Source organism: Polyodon spathula, chromosome 5 (genome assembly GCF_017654505.1).
Source record: "Polyodon spathula isolate WHYD16114869_AA chromosome 5, ASM1765450v1, whole genome shotgun sequence".
Lineage (NCBI taxonomy): Eukaryota > Metazoa > Chordata > Actinopteri > Acipenseriformes > Polyodontidae > Polyodon > Polyodon spathula.
In genome coordinates this window covers 16,141,203-16,158,131 of record NC_054538.1, presented here as the reverse complement: position 1 = coordinate 16,158,131, position 16,929 = coordinate 16,141,203, and the positions used below count along the sequence as shown (strand labels likewise).

The 16,929-nt window shown below is 36.0% G+C and overlaps 1 protein-coding gene across 1 annotated transcript in view; it reads left to right on the top strand.

Annotated features, from left to right (window-relative positions):
* The window catches only part of LOC121315622 (transcription initiation protein SPT3 homolog), a 175,812-nt gene extending 159,780 nt beyond the window's left edge, over positions 1-16,032 (top strand). Inside the window, exons 12-13 of the mRNA XM_041249875.1 lie at positions 14,929-15,014; positions 15,446-16,032. Coding sequence (XP_041105809.1) covers positions 14,929-14,970 — 42 coding nt within the window. The 3' untranslated portion in view covers positions 14,971-15,014; positions 15,446-16,032. The remainder of the gene's footprint in view (positions 1-14,928; positions 15,015-15,445) is intronic.
* The last annotated feature ends 897 nt before the right edge of the window (positions 16,033-16,929 follow it).

Sequence of the window (16,929 nt, the reverse complement as noted above, 5' to 3'; positions counted from 1 at the left end):
GTCTGATAAAAGGTTCCTAATTTGTGTACTCTTCAGTACCCGTATACACAAAATCCTTTTGATGTACTACTTTAGGACATAAACTATTTTTTATAGTACTCAATCATTTTTGTATTTATGCTTTCAAATAAAATATCAAACAAGTTAAAAGTGAAAAGAAAAGGGTATAAATAGAAATAAGTATATTCTATTTGGAAACTTAAGAAGCAGTAATATACTTAAAAAATAAATAAATAAAAAAACACAGTTCTGAAGAAAAATGTACTGCCTGTATATCAACACATAAGATACTATAGTTACATGAAATACTTGGCAGCATGGCTGTTACACTAAAAACCATGTCTAATGATCTTCAGTGTAGTGAGAAGAAAAAAATATGATATTTTTTATAATAGTTTGCATGTGTGAGCTGCTCCTTCTGGCAGAAGCACCGTAATTAGAAAGTCATCTTTTGTAGAAGAGACTGTCCGTCTTTCAGATGCAGTAAATGTCTTGGCTGCTATGGCTAACCAGAGGACTTTTTGAAACTGTTCAAAGATTAAACATATTTGCTTTCCAGTTATTCACCCCTCTTCATCCCTCTCCTCTTCCTGCTCCCTTGGCAGAGATGCAGACAGAGCAGGGAACAACTGAGCGCAAACAATTGTGGAGACAGTTTCTGGCTTCCTGACATGGGCAACTTTCTTTGCTGTGATTCTTTGTGACATTAGTTAAAATAAATAAATAAATAAATAAAAGAACTGCCCAAGAAGTTTGCACTTCCTTTCTTACTAATTAAGTAGCTAATTTGACAAAGTCCTACTTTCCTTTTGATATTTTCTTTGCTCTGCCCTGGAGGTATGAGATGTGGAATATTATTTCCCAAAGCAGTCGTTAGGATGCTTTATTTAAAAAAATAAATCAGCTGTTGTGTTATTGTAGTAGGTCTTATTGCTGTGTAAAGAAACCTTTGTGGTTTTACTCTTTTAATATTTTGTGAAAGCTAATGCTTTGCACATGGTTATTTTTTTAATTTAATTAATTTTTTTTTTTTTTTTTTTAAATAAATGTGTCTCCTGCAATACTGAGTGCCCTACATTTCCTCCTTTGCTATTTCTCTTTTTACTTTGTGTGTTAATGTATTTTAGACTTAAGGCTCTGTAATAAATTCACCTCCTATGGAAACCAGCAACAAAGTATAATGATCATTTATAAAAATGAGGACATTTGTTTTAGAAAATATATTTAGAATCCATATATACATTTCAACAACAGGGTGCCCTAGAATAAAGACATTTTATTCAAAACCGTTATTTTATCCACAGTGCCATACATGCCAACAATCCCTATATGGTCGGGACAGTGTCCCGTGTCCCGATGCATAGGAAGAAAGTCCCAATATTTACCCATAGAAAAAAAATCATTTATTCTGCACAGTAGAGTTAGTGAAAACCCCACGCTGTGCTGTTCGTGCGGCTGAGACACATCTGCTGATCACTAACTTATACAAAGGTAAGAACGCTTCATTATGTCTATTTTTACTGTCATGATGATCATGTCATGGTGTGTTTGGGGGGGGGGGGGGGGGGGGTTGGGAATACGTCTATTATATGATGAGTGTTTTTTGCGTACAAGTCCTCCCATGTGTATGATGCATATAACCCCCCTCAGGAGACGAGCATCCTGCTGAACAGTTTCCAAATGTTGGCAAGTATGCAATGCTTCTAGTAGAGGATGGTTCAATAAATGAAATAAATACATTTTTTTTTTTTTTTTTTTTTTTTTTAAATAGCAAATATTGATGTTAGCATTTTATGATGATTAAAAAAACTACTAAGTTTATTCAGTCCGTATAAGTCAGTTGCCGGGAGTCACTCACACACGTTTCAAAAAGTTGTTATATATATATATATATATATATATATATATATATATATATATATATATATATATATAGGTGCTATGCTATTTAAGTAAAGTATAAAATATCTGGGAGTGTCAGCAGATGTCAGATGCTGCACTTCACTACCCAAAAAATCTCAGTTAAAGTAAAATCTATAATGTGTTCATTAAGTAAGAAATAACCCATGGCAGGGTGTGGGGCAAGACAATTACAGCACGCCCTGGGTGCATTGTGAGGCACAAGGCCACAGGCCTCGTGCCTTCAACCACCCAGGAAGTGTGGTTATTTCGCAGTAACTGAGGAATGTATTGCTGATCAGATATATGTTATCTTTTATAAAATTGGGTTATTTTGCTTATAAAATGGCAAACAAATTGAAAATAGTTACACAAACTGGCTTTTTTTAAGGAAAAAAATAAGAAATATAACAACAAATAAGCTTTTTTGACAATATTATAAGAAATAAGTTTACAATAAATTCCTTTCCACTGTAGAAAAAATAGTCATTTTGAAGACTTTTTACAAATAATTAAACAAACTGGCTTTTTAAAGGAAAAAAATTTATGTATGTATCCTTCCACTTAGAAAAAATAGTCCTTGAAGACTGTTTGATTGTAACATATTTTGTACATTTTTTATTTGCCATGAACATACATAACATTATTATAAATTGCCTTTTATAGTAACATTTTTTCGAAATGAAATGACATTTGTGAATTGAAAGCAGACTGATTTCCCACTTCTGAGGGAGGATTCAAGGAACAGCCAAACACTGCACTGCAATGGCACTGGAGGGAGGAGCTTCAGAGTGTTTTTTTTTTTTTTTTTTTTTTTTTGCAGTCTTCAGGAGAAGCTGACAAATAATTTATGAGGCTGTTTTCACACAGATGCCGGTAACTAGATTGTAAACCAGCATTAGAGGATATGTGGACTAAACAACTTCCGTGTCAGTTTGCACAGTGCTGCAGTCCTTCCCGTCCACGGCAAGCGCAATAGAATTCTATGTCGAACCCGACCTTATTTAAAAGCCCAACGATTGTTTCAGCGAGAGCATGGGAGATTTTAATTTTGTTTTAAATATGTTTCTGAAATCAGAGGGTAGTGGTGAGATGTATCTGTTGTGTCGAGTTTAAATATTGCATACACACTAGTCAGTTTTATAAGGCGGTATTTAGTTTAATAAGTAGATGCAACTGTTGCATATACAGTATATTACATGCTGAGTGAGACTTTGATTTCTCAGATGACTTTTGAATAGTGTTACTGCTACTGCTTGCCTCTGAGTTTTCTTTGTTCTGTTCTCTGACTAAATAAATACCACAGTATATTTGCTAATTTTTCTGTAATTCTTAGTGACAGAGATGAAAAAAAGAAAAAACAGATTGTTGAATGATTTAAATGCAGTTTCAGTTGTATATTGACATTTTTACCTACAGAAACACTGTTTAGATAATTGTTACTATTAGTAATATTAATAGTAATATTAATAGATCAAGTAAGTAAGTTGGTCTATGATGTCATAGCCGTGCAGTAAGAGTTATTACAGCACGGTCATGTGATCTTGTTCAGCCAATCACAGCATTTAATTTATCCACACCATTTTATAAAAGATAATATATATATGATCAGCAATGCATTCCTCAGTTACTGTTTCTACATCTGCTTTGGATTCCTGTTGAGTCTGTAATATATGGTCAATGAACTCATCCAGGGTCATTCCTTGGGTTAAAGGAATGCATTTTATTTTTACACATTTGAACTTCTGTGTAGAGTTTGGTAACCACAGTACCTCTACCTCCTTGTCCTGTCAGCAGGCAGTATTTCACCAAAGATATATAATACATCCAATAAGCCTTTCTAACATGCCAGGCCTCCCTGTTTCAAGGGCTGACAAATTTTTGTTGGACTTGTAACCAGCCACACACGTAACTGTGGACAGGAACAGCTAACCACCTTGTGTTGGTCCGGGGTCTAAATGCAGCTTAACGCTTGCGAGACACACAGACCTCACTGATGAAGTCTGAGGTTTGTAGATCCCCCCTTTGCCCATCTGTCTTCAGATCAGTCTAAGAAGCTGCTCGGGATCTTCAGAACACCAGCTCACTTTGTGATGATTCCTGTTTCCCTACTACAGAGGCTGTGTGTCATTTTTTATTTTTTTTTCCCCAAGGTATGTGGTTGTCATTTGTTCATGAACTGTTGTAATTGATAATCTTGGACCATCGTCCTGAGAATCTTGGACCATCGTCATTTTTTTTATTTTTTTGTTTTTTTTTTTTTCACCCTGATGAACGTGCCATATCTTGTCTGTACAAAGAGAAATATCTTCAAAAAAAAAAAAATATATATATATATATATATATATATATATATATATATATATATATATATATATATATATATATATATATATTTATTTATTTTTATTTATTTTAAATTTTTTTCCTTAAATAACCATTTATATATAATATATATATATATATTAGTGAGAAAGTGTAGTCACAGGCTGAAAAGCCTTCATTTCATTATTTATTATTACTTCTCCCCTGCACCTGACTGTCATTGTAAATTAGATCCAGGTGCAGGGTATTTAAAGAAAGCAGCCAGTCTGTTTTGAGCTGCTGTTGTTGTGTGTAGAAGCCCGAATGTTGGTGTGTGTACAGCCATAATTATAAAAGAAAGGTAGTGTAAAACCTTTTTATATTGTACTGTGTGTCCAAGTGTTTAGTCGTGGCTGGGAAATGGCTTAGCCGTCCGGCAATAGATTAGGTTCCTGATGTATGTAGACAGCTTTCCAAAAAACAGAGTTATGTTTTTTTTTCGTTTTCGTTTTATTTTTGTATTATATTAAAAGTGGACGTAAGCGCTGAAAACTCAAGTTCTGTGTCTAGGTCTGATTTTAAAGGGGCAATGACCATGAGTGACAGCCTGTGTACTATATATATATATATATATATATATATATATATATATATATATATATATATATATTATACCTATGATATGGTACAGGTGGGCATCCCTGTACATTGCTACCCATGGTGACTGTGAACCGGTGGACCTATCCGAGGTCATGGACCCGCTTCTAGTCCCGACCAAGGTTACCACACCGGTACCAGTACCGTCCCAGTGCTAAAATCTCTGATACAACCCTGTACTGACCCGTGCTAAAGTAATCAAACCGGTACCGAACCAACATGAAATCAAGTCTTCCTGAGACTATCCAGCAACAGCTCCTGCTGTTTCCTGTTCGATGGTCAACCTATGTTGTGTACATGATGCGGAAAGGCTGGGCCTGGCACATTTTCAGCCTATTCAGCCGTGGCATTCGTCGCAGACCTAGGGAACTACAATAGCAACCTGGTAGCCTACCAGTCGCATTTGCAGCGGGTCCCTCGTGGAGAGCCACAGGCCCTCACAGCAACAGCTGGATGAGCTGCATCTTGTGAACAAAAATTTGATCCGTGTCTCCAAACTCAACGGACAGGCTGTATATAGAAACATGGATGTGCTGGAAGCTGCTTTGGCTTTCTCAGGCACTTGTGCCTGACTGGGATAAAGCACCACTGTTGGACTCCCCGATCACTCCAAAGAGTCATAAACTAACTGCTGAACAAATGGCTTATCTTCACGATCGTTAAATGACTCTATTGGCGCCTCAACTCAGACAGTTCTCTGTGCTTTGACACCTATGACAGGAATCAGTCCATCACGTAAATCCAGCCGACGGGGCGGAATAGCAGACCAATGGAAAACAAGCCTCGTTGGAACAAGAACAACCAATGAAAAACATTCCACGTGGACACAGGCACCGCCCAAAATAACCAAACTGTCCAATGACAGTGATAAAGAGAACATTACAAAAGTATGAGCGCGACACTCAAACAGGGCTCAAAACACAAAATCCAAGGTCCTGATACACAAACCAGTCTTTGAACTGTGACAATCTGGAAATCCAGCCTTTGTTTGTATGTGATTTATACAAATTGGTATGGGTTTTACAAAGCAATTATGTTGCGTTAGAAGCTAGAATCCAAATTTAGTTGTCTTGAGAATAGATAATTCTCGATAGGTTGTCTGGACGCAAAGAGCATCTTTATCTCGCAAGAGTGAGAATTGCCTTCTGAACCAAAACTATATATATATATGAGACTGATTTAACAATGATTTGATTATCAGATATTAAGGAAAGTAAATATTGGTGTTACTAACGATACCCGTGTTAAGACTGACCTTCGAATGCAGTTGTAACCTCCAATAGATTGCGTTGGATCGCTAATCAACCAGCAGGAGTGGAGTGTTGTTGTTTAAACATTCTTTTCTGTACTGTTTAGTTTAGTTAATTCTTCCTTTCTGTATTAGTTTTGTTTAGTTGTTGCACTTTTAATTTTTCCTTTTTATTTAGTTTTATTTTCACTAAAACTGTTCCTTTGTATTCACTGGAAACGTTGCCTTGTCTGATTTATTCCGATAAAGTTCAGGTTCTACAAGACTTGACTTTAAAACAAGGTATTTTATTACAATTTAAATTAGTCCAAATACAAATATACCTTGAACATTACTTGCAGGGTCTGACACAAGATTGCTTCTTCTCCCACAGGATAACTAGCAACAGGCTGTAGTGCACACAATAGAAAATCGTAATAGAAAAATATTGCAGTGATTCATTTAAATATCACTTAATTTTGTGCAAAACATGGAAAAAAAAAAGAAATATATACTGATAGAAGCAACAAAGTACTTATCTGTACAAGGCTTTCTGATCAGGTCAGTCTTGAGAGTTAAAATGGCGCTGTGATCTGCGAGTGCAGTCTTTTTGCTACTTCGGGGGCAGAGTACTTTTATATCAACAGATGTGCAATGCATTTAAAGATAATGCATTTTGTATAATTTTTGTTTCCTCAAAGGAAGGGGGCCACATATGATAATAATTTGTTTTCTTTTCCAGTCTCAGAGTCTAAATTATTCATTCTGGGGGTGTAGACTTTGAAATTCCTCCCAGTCTCAGAGCTGTTAATGTGCTACTTGTGTGTAAATTATAAATTAAAACACATTTTGCCCAGGAAGGAACTGTTCCTTCAGATATTGCGCTATTATTTCCCTAGTTACATCCGCATATTATAAACTTACCAAGTTGAATTTGGATTGCAACCCACTTCCAATTAAGCGGTCTATCTTTGCATGTGTAATATGTATAGGAAACTACTCACTACTTGAAGCTTTGAAAGCATGTTGTTCTGCGCATTCAGGATTTCCTCTGAACGCTAAATTTGTTAGATCAAAGATAAACTTGGCTGCAGTTCTTGCCAAAACAAAGTTCGATCTGTAATCTGTGTAGAGAGTGGTTTATTTCTTTACTTCAAAAAGGTATTTGGGGTTTTTCTGCTTTTGGGATTTTTCTTTCCACAGCTGACCATTCCAGGTCCTGTTTATTCATTTGTAAATAAAATTCAGTCGGACAGGATTTTGGAAAATATGTGAATAATTTTATTTGATAATTACCTGTGGTTTTATTAAAGTTCTAAAACAAACATTAGATTTTCAGCTAATTGGTGTGGTGACCTCATAAATAAATTGTTTTTGTATGGAAGGAGTTCTGGACTTGTTTTTCTTGGTTCTTAGTTGGATGTACAGTGGTGTGTATTTTTATATTTAGAACACAGAGATCCATTTAAGTCAAGACAAATATAGAAAACATAGCTGGGTTGTACAGTGCAGCTGTGTGTTAGTTACAGGGGGGAAAAATATGCCATCCTGATTTTTCTGTCTGGGCCAAAGTAACTGGTTATGATGATAAGAACTTTATTAGTAGTGCATAAAAGTGTGTGCATTGAAACTGATCCATATTAAGTATGTTGATATATGAACTGTATGTGCTTCTGCAGCTTTAGGAATTGCTAACTGCAAGGTTGCAACCACTTTGTCCTTAGCCTTATGAAATACAGATTGACTTCTAATGCAGGCCTAGTTTACAATTCTAGCTGATCCACTCATCTTTACTTAGTTTAATTTGATTAATTCCATAGTTATTTCGTAGTCACACAAAAATACGTATTATTTAAGTGCCGTCAAATAAGTGATGAACTGAATTATATGGACTACGAAAGCAATTCATAATGCTTAAGACATTGTACAGTCAAGTGTTCAGGCCCAGAAGAGACTACAGTGGCATCCAAGCAAGACTCGTTGCTTTGGTTTGGTAAATGAAAAACAATTGGCCCTTGATCTTCATACCTCCTCTTCAGTAAGAGGGTTGCAATGGTGAGGCTTGACGGGGGAAAAAAAAAAAACAAAAGGGTAAAATTATATATATATACACATACAGTACTGAGCAGAAGTTTTAGGCAGGTGTGAAAAAATGCTGTAAAGTAAGAATACTTTCAAAAATAGACATGTTAATAGATTATATTTATCAATTAAGTGAGTGAATCCATATTTGGTGTGACCACCCTTTGCCTTCAAAACAGCATCAATTCTTCTAGGTACACTTGCACAAATTCAGGGATTTTATAGGCATATAGTCAGGTGTATGATTAAACAATTGTATCAGACAGGTGCTAATGATCGTCAATTCAATATGTAGGTTGAAACACAATCATTAACTGAAACAGAAACAGCTGTGTAGAAGGAATAAAACTGGGTGAGGAACAGCCAAACTCAGCTAACAAGGTGAGGTTGCTGAAGACAGTTTACTGTCAAAAGTCATACACCATAGCAAGACTGAGCACAGCAACAAGACACAATAGTTATACTGCATCAGCAAGGTCTCTCCCAGGCAGAAATTTCAAGGCAGACAGGGGTTTCCAGATGTGCTGTCCAAGCTCTTTTGAAGAAGCACAAAGAAACAGGCAACGTTGAAACTTACTGCACTAGATGAAAGACACATCATGCTTACTTCCCTTCGCAATCGGAAGATGTCTAGCAATGCCATCAGCTCAGAATTGGCAGAAAACAGTGGGACCCTGGTACACCCATCTACTGTCCGGAGAAGTCTGGTCAGAAGTGGCCTTCATGGAAGACTTGCGGCCAAAAAGCCATACCTCCGACATGGAAACAAGGCCAAGCGACTCAACTGTGCACAAAAACACAGGAACTGGGGTGCAGAAAAATGGCAGCAGGTGCTCTGGACTGATGAGTCAAAATTTGAAATATTTTGCAGTAGCAGAAGGCAGTTTGTTCGCCGAAAGGCTGGAGAGCGGTACACGAATGTGTCTGCAGGCAACAGTGAAGCAAGGTGGAGGTTCCTTGCAAGTTTGGGGCTGCAGTTCTGCAAATGGAGTTGGGGATTTGGTCAGAATTAATGGTCTCCTCAATGCTGAGAAGTACAGGCAGATACTTATCCATCATGCAATACCATCAGGGAGCATCTGATTGGCCCCAAATTTATTCTGCAGCATGACAACGACCCCAAACATACAGTGAAAGTCATTAAGAACTATCTTCAGCATAAAGAAGAACAAGGAGTCCTGGAAGTGGTGGTATGGCCCCCACAGAGCCCTGATCTCAACATCATCGAGTCTGTCTGGGATTACATGAAGAGAGAGAAGCAACTGAGGCTGCCTAAATCCACAGAAGAACTGTGGTTAGTTCTCCAAGATCAAAAACTGTGTGCAAGTGTACCTAGAAGAATTGATGCTGTTTTGAAGGCAAAGGGTGGTCACACCAAATATTGATTTGATTTGATTTGATGTAGATTTTTCTTCTGTTCACTCACTTTGCATTTTGTTAATTGATAAATATAAACTATTAACATGTCTATTTTTGAAAGCATTCTTACTTTACAGCATTTTTTCACACCTGCCTAAAACTTTTGCACAGTACTGCATATAAATGAAAAAAAAATGTTACATCATTAACTATGTAATAATTTACATCACAAACACATTAATAGATTTAAATAGAAAAAAGTGAGCATAGTTACCATGGCATCAAAAACCTACCTGCATTGTTTGTTTTCAAAAAAACTTTCCTTCACAAATGTGTGGATAACATACGGCAACGTTTAGGAAGTTGGCTTTTCATAGCTATAAAAAGCTCAGAATAAACACATAATGGAATGCCGTAGTAAGGGAAAAAGGGAATATTTCATGTTTAAAATGAGGGAATCTCTCTGTTTTATAGGTTCCAGGAAGTTAATATTTTAGCCTGTCCTATTTTTTTCCAATTTGCCAGCCAGTTAATGTTCCAGGAATGTCTCTTGTTTAAAGGGCAGGGTTCCCTTCTAATGTTAAATAAATCCTTCCGCTGTCTGGGTCTTGTCTCACTTTCTTAATTTATATTTTCAAAATTTATGAAAAATTGTAAAAAAAAAAACTATATAAAATGTGCCATTTTTTTAAACTAAATTTTTCAAGTGTACGTGTGTGGTACCGTTGTGTCCGTCGTAGACCAAACTACTATATATATATATATATATATATATATATATATATATATATATATATATATATATATATATATATAATAGATATATATATATATTACACACACAAATACAGTCACAATTTAAAATACACATTATGTCAGTGTTTATTTTATGTGTATGTATCAGAATGCTTGAGTTGATTTGACAGCATAAGCATACCACTAGTTTTAAGTGATTTTTTAAATTTATTTTTTTATCATGAATTATGATGAGAAGATTAAATGTAAGATGCTAGTGCTCGGTTGTAAAAAATAAAAGAGCCACCTGCGAGCAGATACGGTATATCTTGCCACCATTAGGACCACCCAAAGAGGGTATTACATAAAAAAGGCTAATTTAAGAAAGTAAAGTCAAAGTAAACCCCAAATGCACACAATGAACTTTCATTTAAAACTTGCATTTACTCCTGCTCCTGATTTCTGACCAACCGTTATAGCAGTCATTAGCGCACACAGCCTTATGCACGTTACACTGCCCGTACCTTTGATTTGCAAAATTTCATCTTCATAGTGTGGCCTCGCATGCAGTGGTCCAGATAAGCTGTGTACCTGCCGTTTATAAAAAAAAAAAAATAATAATAATCCTGAATATGCAATCAATTTTAATAAATGAGTAAAAATGCGCATATCGGTAAAAATTTTGCTACACAGCTTCCACGAACAACTACATCTCCCAGAATAATATGTTTTCAGTTACTAGGAAACTGCCCAATAAAAACCCGCCCAACAAAACAACATCCAACGTCTGGCTAGCCCTGTTGTCTTTGCAAGAAAAATTTGAAGGGTAAACACCCCAGTCCAGCTATAAGTCCAAATGGAACCATCATCAGAGACAACCACAAATTGTCAGTTAATGAAAATGACGACCAAATTTCAAAATGTTACAGATGAAAACAGAGACATGTTCATTGAAAATCAGGGCAATGCAAAGAAGTTGTGTGATATACATTTACTAAAACTTTTAGTACAAGTGTAACTGGAAGAAAATGGAGAAAACATCAAAATTCATCATATACCAGAACAGCGACTCCACAACATTACGGTATACTGGGAATCAAAGACAGCTGTTTAACACGACACAAATACGAAAGTGCAATTTACTGTGGTAACCAAACGGACTTCACAAAAACAAAGTTTAGTGGCAAAACAAAAGCATTACAAAAAGCAAAGGAAGGGAAATGGTCATATGCTACTTTTTCAAGCTATTGTAAACGGCTACAATGAATTATAACAAATAAAGTACTCAAAGATGTGCAGTAAATAGCCTGTAATTGTGTCTCAGGCTTCTGGTGACATGGATCCTCCACGTTCGGTCCCATCCTTTATTTTGCCACAAGAGTTTATTCCTTTTATTATTATTATTATTAATATTATTATTTTATTTTTTGAGCTGTCTGTGTTGTGTAACAACAAATGTTTATGTTTATAGACCATGCGTAGGGGATGAGTAATGATTAGTTATCATTACTCATCGTAGTAGTATCACTACTGAGTAATCACTCATAGTAGCGATTGTGAGAGTAAAACGGTTAGAAATGGAAGCAGCATACATATTTGAGGTAGCTTTTCCCCTAGTTTATGTCTGTATTTCAAATAGGTTTATTTGTAGCTTTTATTGTTGTTGTGGACTATTTGGCTGTCACTGTAGTTGCTGCTCTGTCACAATGGCAGTGTGCTGTGTTTATTCATTTTTAAAAAGGAAATTCAGGAAATAACGAAAATGCAGCACTCTGATAGGCTGAACCACTTTACAGCACGTTGATGCATTCTTGGCATGAGATGGGATGTCGGTGTGGTTTAGTTGTGCGTACCATGTGGAAAAATATCTGGGGGCGCCCCCCTAACAGCAGTTGTGAGGGTTTTGTGTGCTTTCTAGACACCATTTAGTCTCTGTCAAGTCTCGAAGGACTTTTCAGTGGCCAGTTTCAGTGTCTGTCACATGTATTTTCCGCGTAGAGAAGATTGGAATGTTTGTTTGCATACCAGGCTACATTAAACCAATTCAAAATACTTATGAACTCATTTGCCTGTTAAAAATGACTTTGTTTTATGTGTTCTAAGAGTGTAACATTTTTATTAGGAGGTAAGGTCAGTTATTCTGTTTTTATTTCACTAGAAAGGGCGTAAGTCCCAGCTGTAATATGGTCAATTTAATACATCTGGACTTTTTTATGTTAACTATAAAATCCAGGGCCTCTGTGAATTTTGAAATATTTTACCACTGACCTGAAAATCACCGCCATGTGTATACTGGATGAACATGACGTGTACAAACTTAAAGAAACCTCTTTTAAAGAGATAAAGGTAATGTATATGACCTATAACAATGCACAGACTGTAGCTTTGTACCAGATATTCTTTGAAGAATATGAATTATTGAAGTATTGACAGTGTCGACCCAAGGGAGTTTTTCGACCTGAAAAAAGAAACAAGGAATGGAGTTAACAATTGGAGATTAGACAAAGGTGCATTCAGAACAGAAAATAGGCACTTTTTTACACAGAGAATCGTGAGGGTCTGGAATCAACTCCCCAGTAATGTTGTTGAAGCTGACACCCTGGGATCCTTCAAGAAGCTGCTTGATGAGATTCTGGAATCAATAAGCTACTAAAACAACCAAACGAGTAAGATGGGCCGAATGGCCTCCTCTCGTTTGTAAACTTTATGTTCTAATAATAGTATTATATTATGGATGATTCTTTTCCTACACACTTTGGTGTGTTTACCTGCTTATTGTACACGGTGGTGGCGCTAAATATTAAAATTTTATTCGCAGAAGAGAGAAGTGCGTGGAAGAGCAGAATAATGCAAGTACTCTTTAGAAAACAATAAACAACATAAATTTAGTAAAATTATCTCTGCCACTTGCCCTTTGTGCAATGTTAGGCAGTAACACTGATGGCCCTTAGTAAACAGGCTCTTAAGTAAGCAAGCGCCCAAGAATTTAAAACAAATTATTAAAAAATAAATTGTTAAAAAAATAAAAAAAATGTATTCTGTTTGCCAATGTTATTATCAACACTTCCACTCCAATTACTAAAAAACACTGGTATTTCAGCAATTTCTGGTGTTATGTCACCATTAGGGGTGTGCTTATCCTTGTACTTTCAGAGAAATTACCTTTTACAAAGTATTTCCCAGTAGGTATTAAATAAAAACACCTATTTATTAATGTGTTGATTGCAATCACAAGAAAGGTTGTCCTTCCATCACCTTTACAACTGGGTACCTATCAATGGCAAGTAACTTACACATTGAGTGTTTTAAAGGCCAATTGGAAGCAAATTTTCCCAGACGATTGTTACTGCTGTACAGAGACTGTAAACTGACAATGAAAACGTGTTGGAAAAGTAGCAAATGCAAGTGATTAGTCATGTAAATGTGACAGTTCTTTAAACCTAACTCAAGCAACGCTGCGTAAACTGGGATATGTATTTCTTTGTTGAGTTTAATCAGGCCTAACACCTTGCTCAGGACTACAATCCCACAATTGACTGCAGAGATAATGTATTTTTAAGGAAAGTAGGGGGAACTCGTATCAGAATGATAAAAGTAAGACAAATTATCATTTAGAAAATATAAATGAGTTTTAGTCAATATTAAATATATTAAAGTCTATATTAAATAACACTGTCCGATATTTGTTATTGATTGAAACTCAATAATTGTGCAAACAAGGGAAACTGAGGGGCTGCATTCATTAATTAACATATTTTATTCCATTTAATTAATACCTAACATCTCAACATTTCTTAAAGGTAATTACTTGGGAAGTACAAGTTTAGGCATACCCCTAATCACCATGTATTATACAAAATAGTTTACACTAAAACTGTACATATAACGCTGTAATTCTATTGAGAGTTTCAGGTGACGTTGATTAATCACTATAGCTAGCACTTTTGTGATTTAGATGTCATAGAATAACAGGGGTACAGGGGATACAAGTAGGTATATTAAAGAACGCAGTGGTTTTGTTTTACATGCACTCAGAAATGGTAGTATTTAATTGTCTGGAGCATAGCCATACCGACCTGAGCAAAGGTCCGTTCTTCACCAAGCCAGATAACTGGATACAAAAGTTACGTGGTTAAAATGTGACACTATACTCTGTCATTACCTGTAATAGACTAACACGCCACACATCATTGTTAAGAATTAAGCCCTGTAAGCAAAAAAGAAAGTCTGATCTCTTTCGTAATTATCAGAAGTACACATTGCTTCAGTTTAATAAAACTGTTTGGAGTGTTAAAGACTTTTTCATATCATTATTTTATCCAATGTGTGACAAGAGGATTTTGACTGAATTTACAACAGATAGTAATGCTCCCCTCTGCTGACATGTGCATCACAAGTAATTAAAATGTTGCATCCACATACTTTTAAGTGTCTACTGTTTTCCTGAAATAGTACTACAAACCACTTGTTAACCACACTGAAGATTTTTTAACAGACAAAGTGGTCGTTTATAAGTCTACCGCCAGAAATGTTCAAATTAAAACAAAATATTACATTCCAGCCAGCTTTGTCTACAAAACCGGAAAAGTGGCCTGCCTCTCTGGAGCTGAAGTGATAATTCATTGCAGATTTTTCTTCCCCCTCCCTCTTCCTGTCTTTGACAGAGTGCCTACCACAGAAATGGGATGACATTTCTAGCCTGTTGATTGGAGATGGCTGAAGAAACTGGAAAAGGTGGTACTGTTTTAAGGTGACTTTTCAGCATTAAAAAAAATCTATATATATTTTTTGTGTTTATTAAAAAGTGTATATATATGTATGTATGTATGTATGTATGTCTTCTGTCTGTATAAATCACAAGAGGGCTGATTTGTAGTGACTGGGTTCTGCATTTTAATTTATACTTGTTTACTAGCTAAAACATTTGGCTAATTACCTACAGGATGTTTTTGGGACCCTGTGTATGTGGATAAGTATGCATGATTTTTATATTGGATCTACATTTATAGCAGTTGGCCAGCATCACAAACCAGCTGTGTTAAATTATTAAATTGGCAGGCTTAATGTATAATTGGTTTGTTCTTTTGATATAGTACTAGATTTAAATGTTTTAAAGGTCATATTAAGATTTGCCACTGTTTTGACATTAAAACAGACCCCTTTGTCTTTTATTCTTTCTAGACTACAAAAAAGTCTGCTGGTAATTCCTTCATGATTTTATTCATCATCTGAAACCCTTCATACAAGACATTCCCTGTGTTCTTGAAAATGGTCTTCAGGGACTTGGAATCAGCACCCATATTACAATTGTTTTAGTTCAACAAACATTAGTTAAAAGGAATGTAATATCAAAGTATTAATTTATTTTGCAGTGTTGATTATACAAACAAAACAGGACACCTTACAGCAGGTTGATGTTTAAAATGCTAGTGGATTGTCACCATGTACCGTTTTGGACTGAAGTAAAATGTAAAAAAAAAAAAAAAAAAAGAATTGACATTAATAATCTAAGTAAATGTTTATCTCATTATGGAATCTGTTCCATTAGACCCTCATATAATATATTAAGTTGGAGTATTTTGTTGCTAACATTTGTTGTTTGGAATCCTAAAGTGGGTAACCTATTTTTAGGGAGTCATTGTTTTTTATTTGTTTTTGCATTTCAGTCAACTATGCAGAAGGTAGCTCAATCACAAATGTGCATGTGGCTACATTTTGATTTATCGTTTTTGATGATTCAAACCAAAATAAAAATGGGTCCAAATTTACCTGTTTTTATTGAATTTTTATTTTCTTAAAATGCTTTTCCCCAGCTATAGTTAATTAAACGTGCATTAAGGGGAAGTATTAAGAGTGCTATCAAGATTAAAATTTCCTGTGAAAATGTCCTAATTTGTCATCATGGGCACTTTTCACAAAGCTTTTACTCAGGAGTCATTTTAAAGAATATGTTTATACAGTTCAGCCCTGTTCTTGAATGCTGTTTAAGAAGCTTGCAACTAGCAGTCTTCACAGGTCCAAAATATTGACGGAACCAACATTGATTTTAACTGACCCAAACTGAAGTGAAACTCGTAATAATAACTCCAGATCTGACCCGAACCCAAAGTATACTGGTTTATGTGCATCTGGGCTTTCCCCATAGTGAGTGCAGTCCCAAAAATGTAAACTACACAAGGCCTTAGAAACACTGTATGGAACATACACAGACGCACACAGAGCAGGGATTAGAGTCCGGAACTCCATTCCATAGACACACACACACACACATACACACACAGAGCGGGGATTAGTCCAGAACTCCACTCCCCAGACACATACGCACACACAAAGCAGGGTTAATGTCCAGAACTCCATTTCCCAGACACACACACGCATACAGAGCGGGATTAGAGTCCAGAACTCCACCCCAGTCATGCACACAGAGCAGAGTTAGTCCAGAACTCCACTCCCCAGACACACACACACACACACACACACACACACACACAGAGCAGGATTAGAGTCCAGAACTCCACCCCAGTCACGCACACAGAGCAGTGTTAGTCCAGAACAACACTCACCAGACACACACACAGAGATGGGTTAGAGTCCAGAACTCCACTCCCCACGCACGCACACACAGAGCATTGTTAGAGTCCAGAACTCCACTCCCCAGACACACA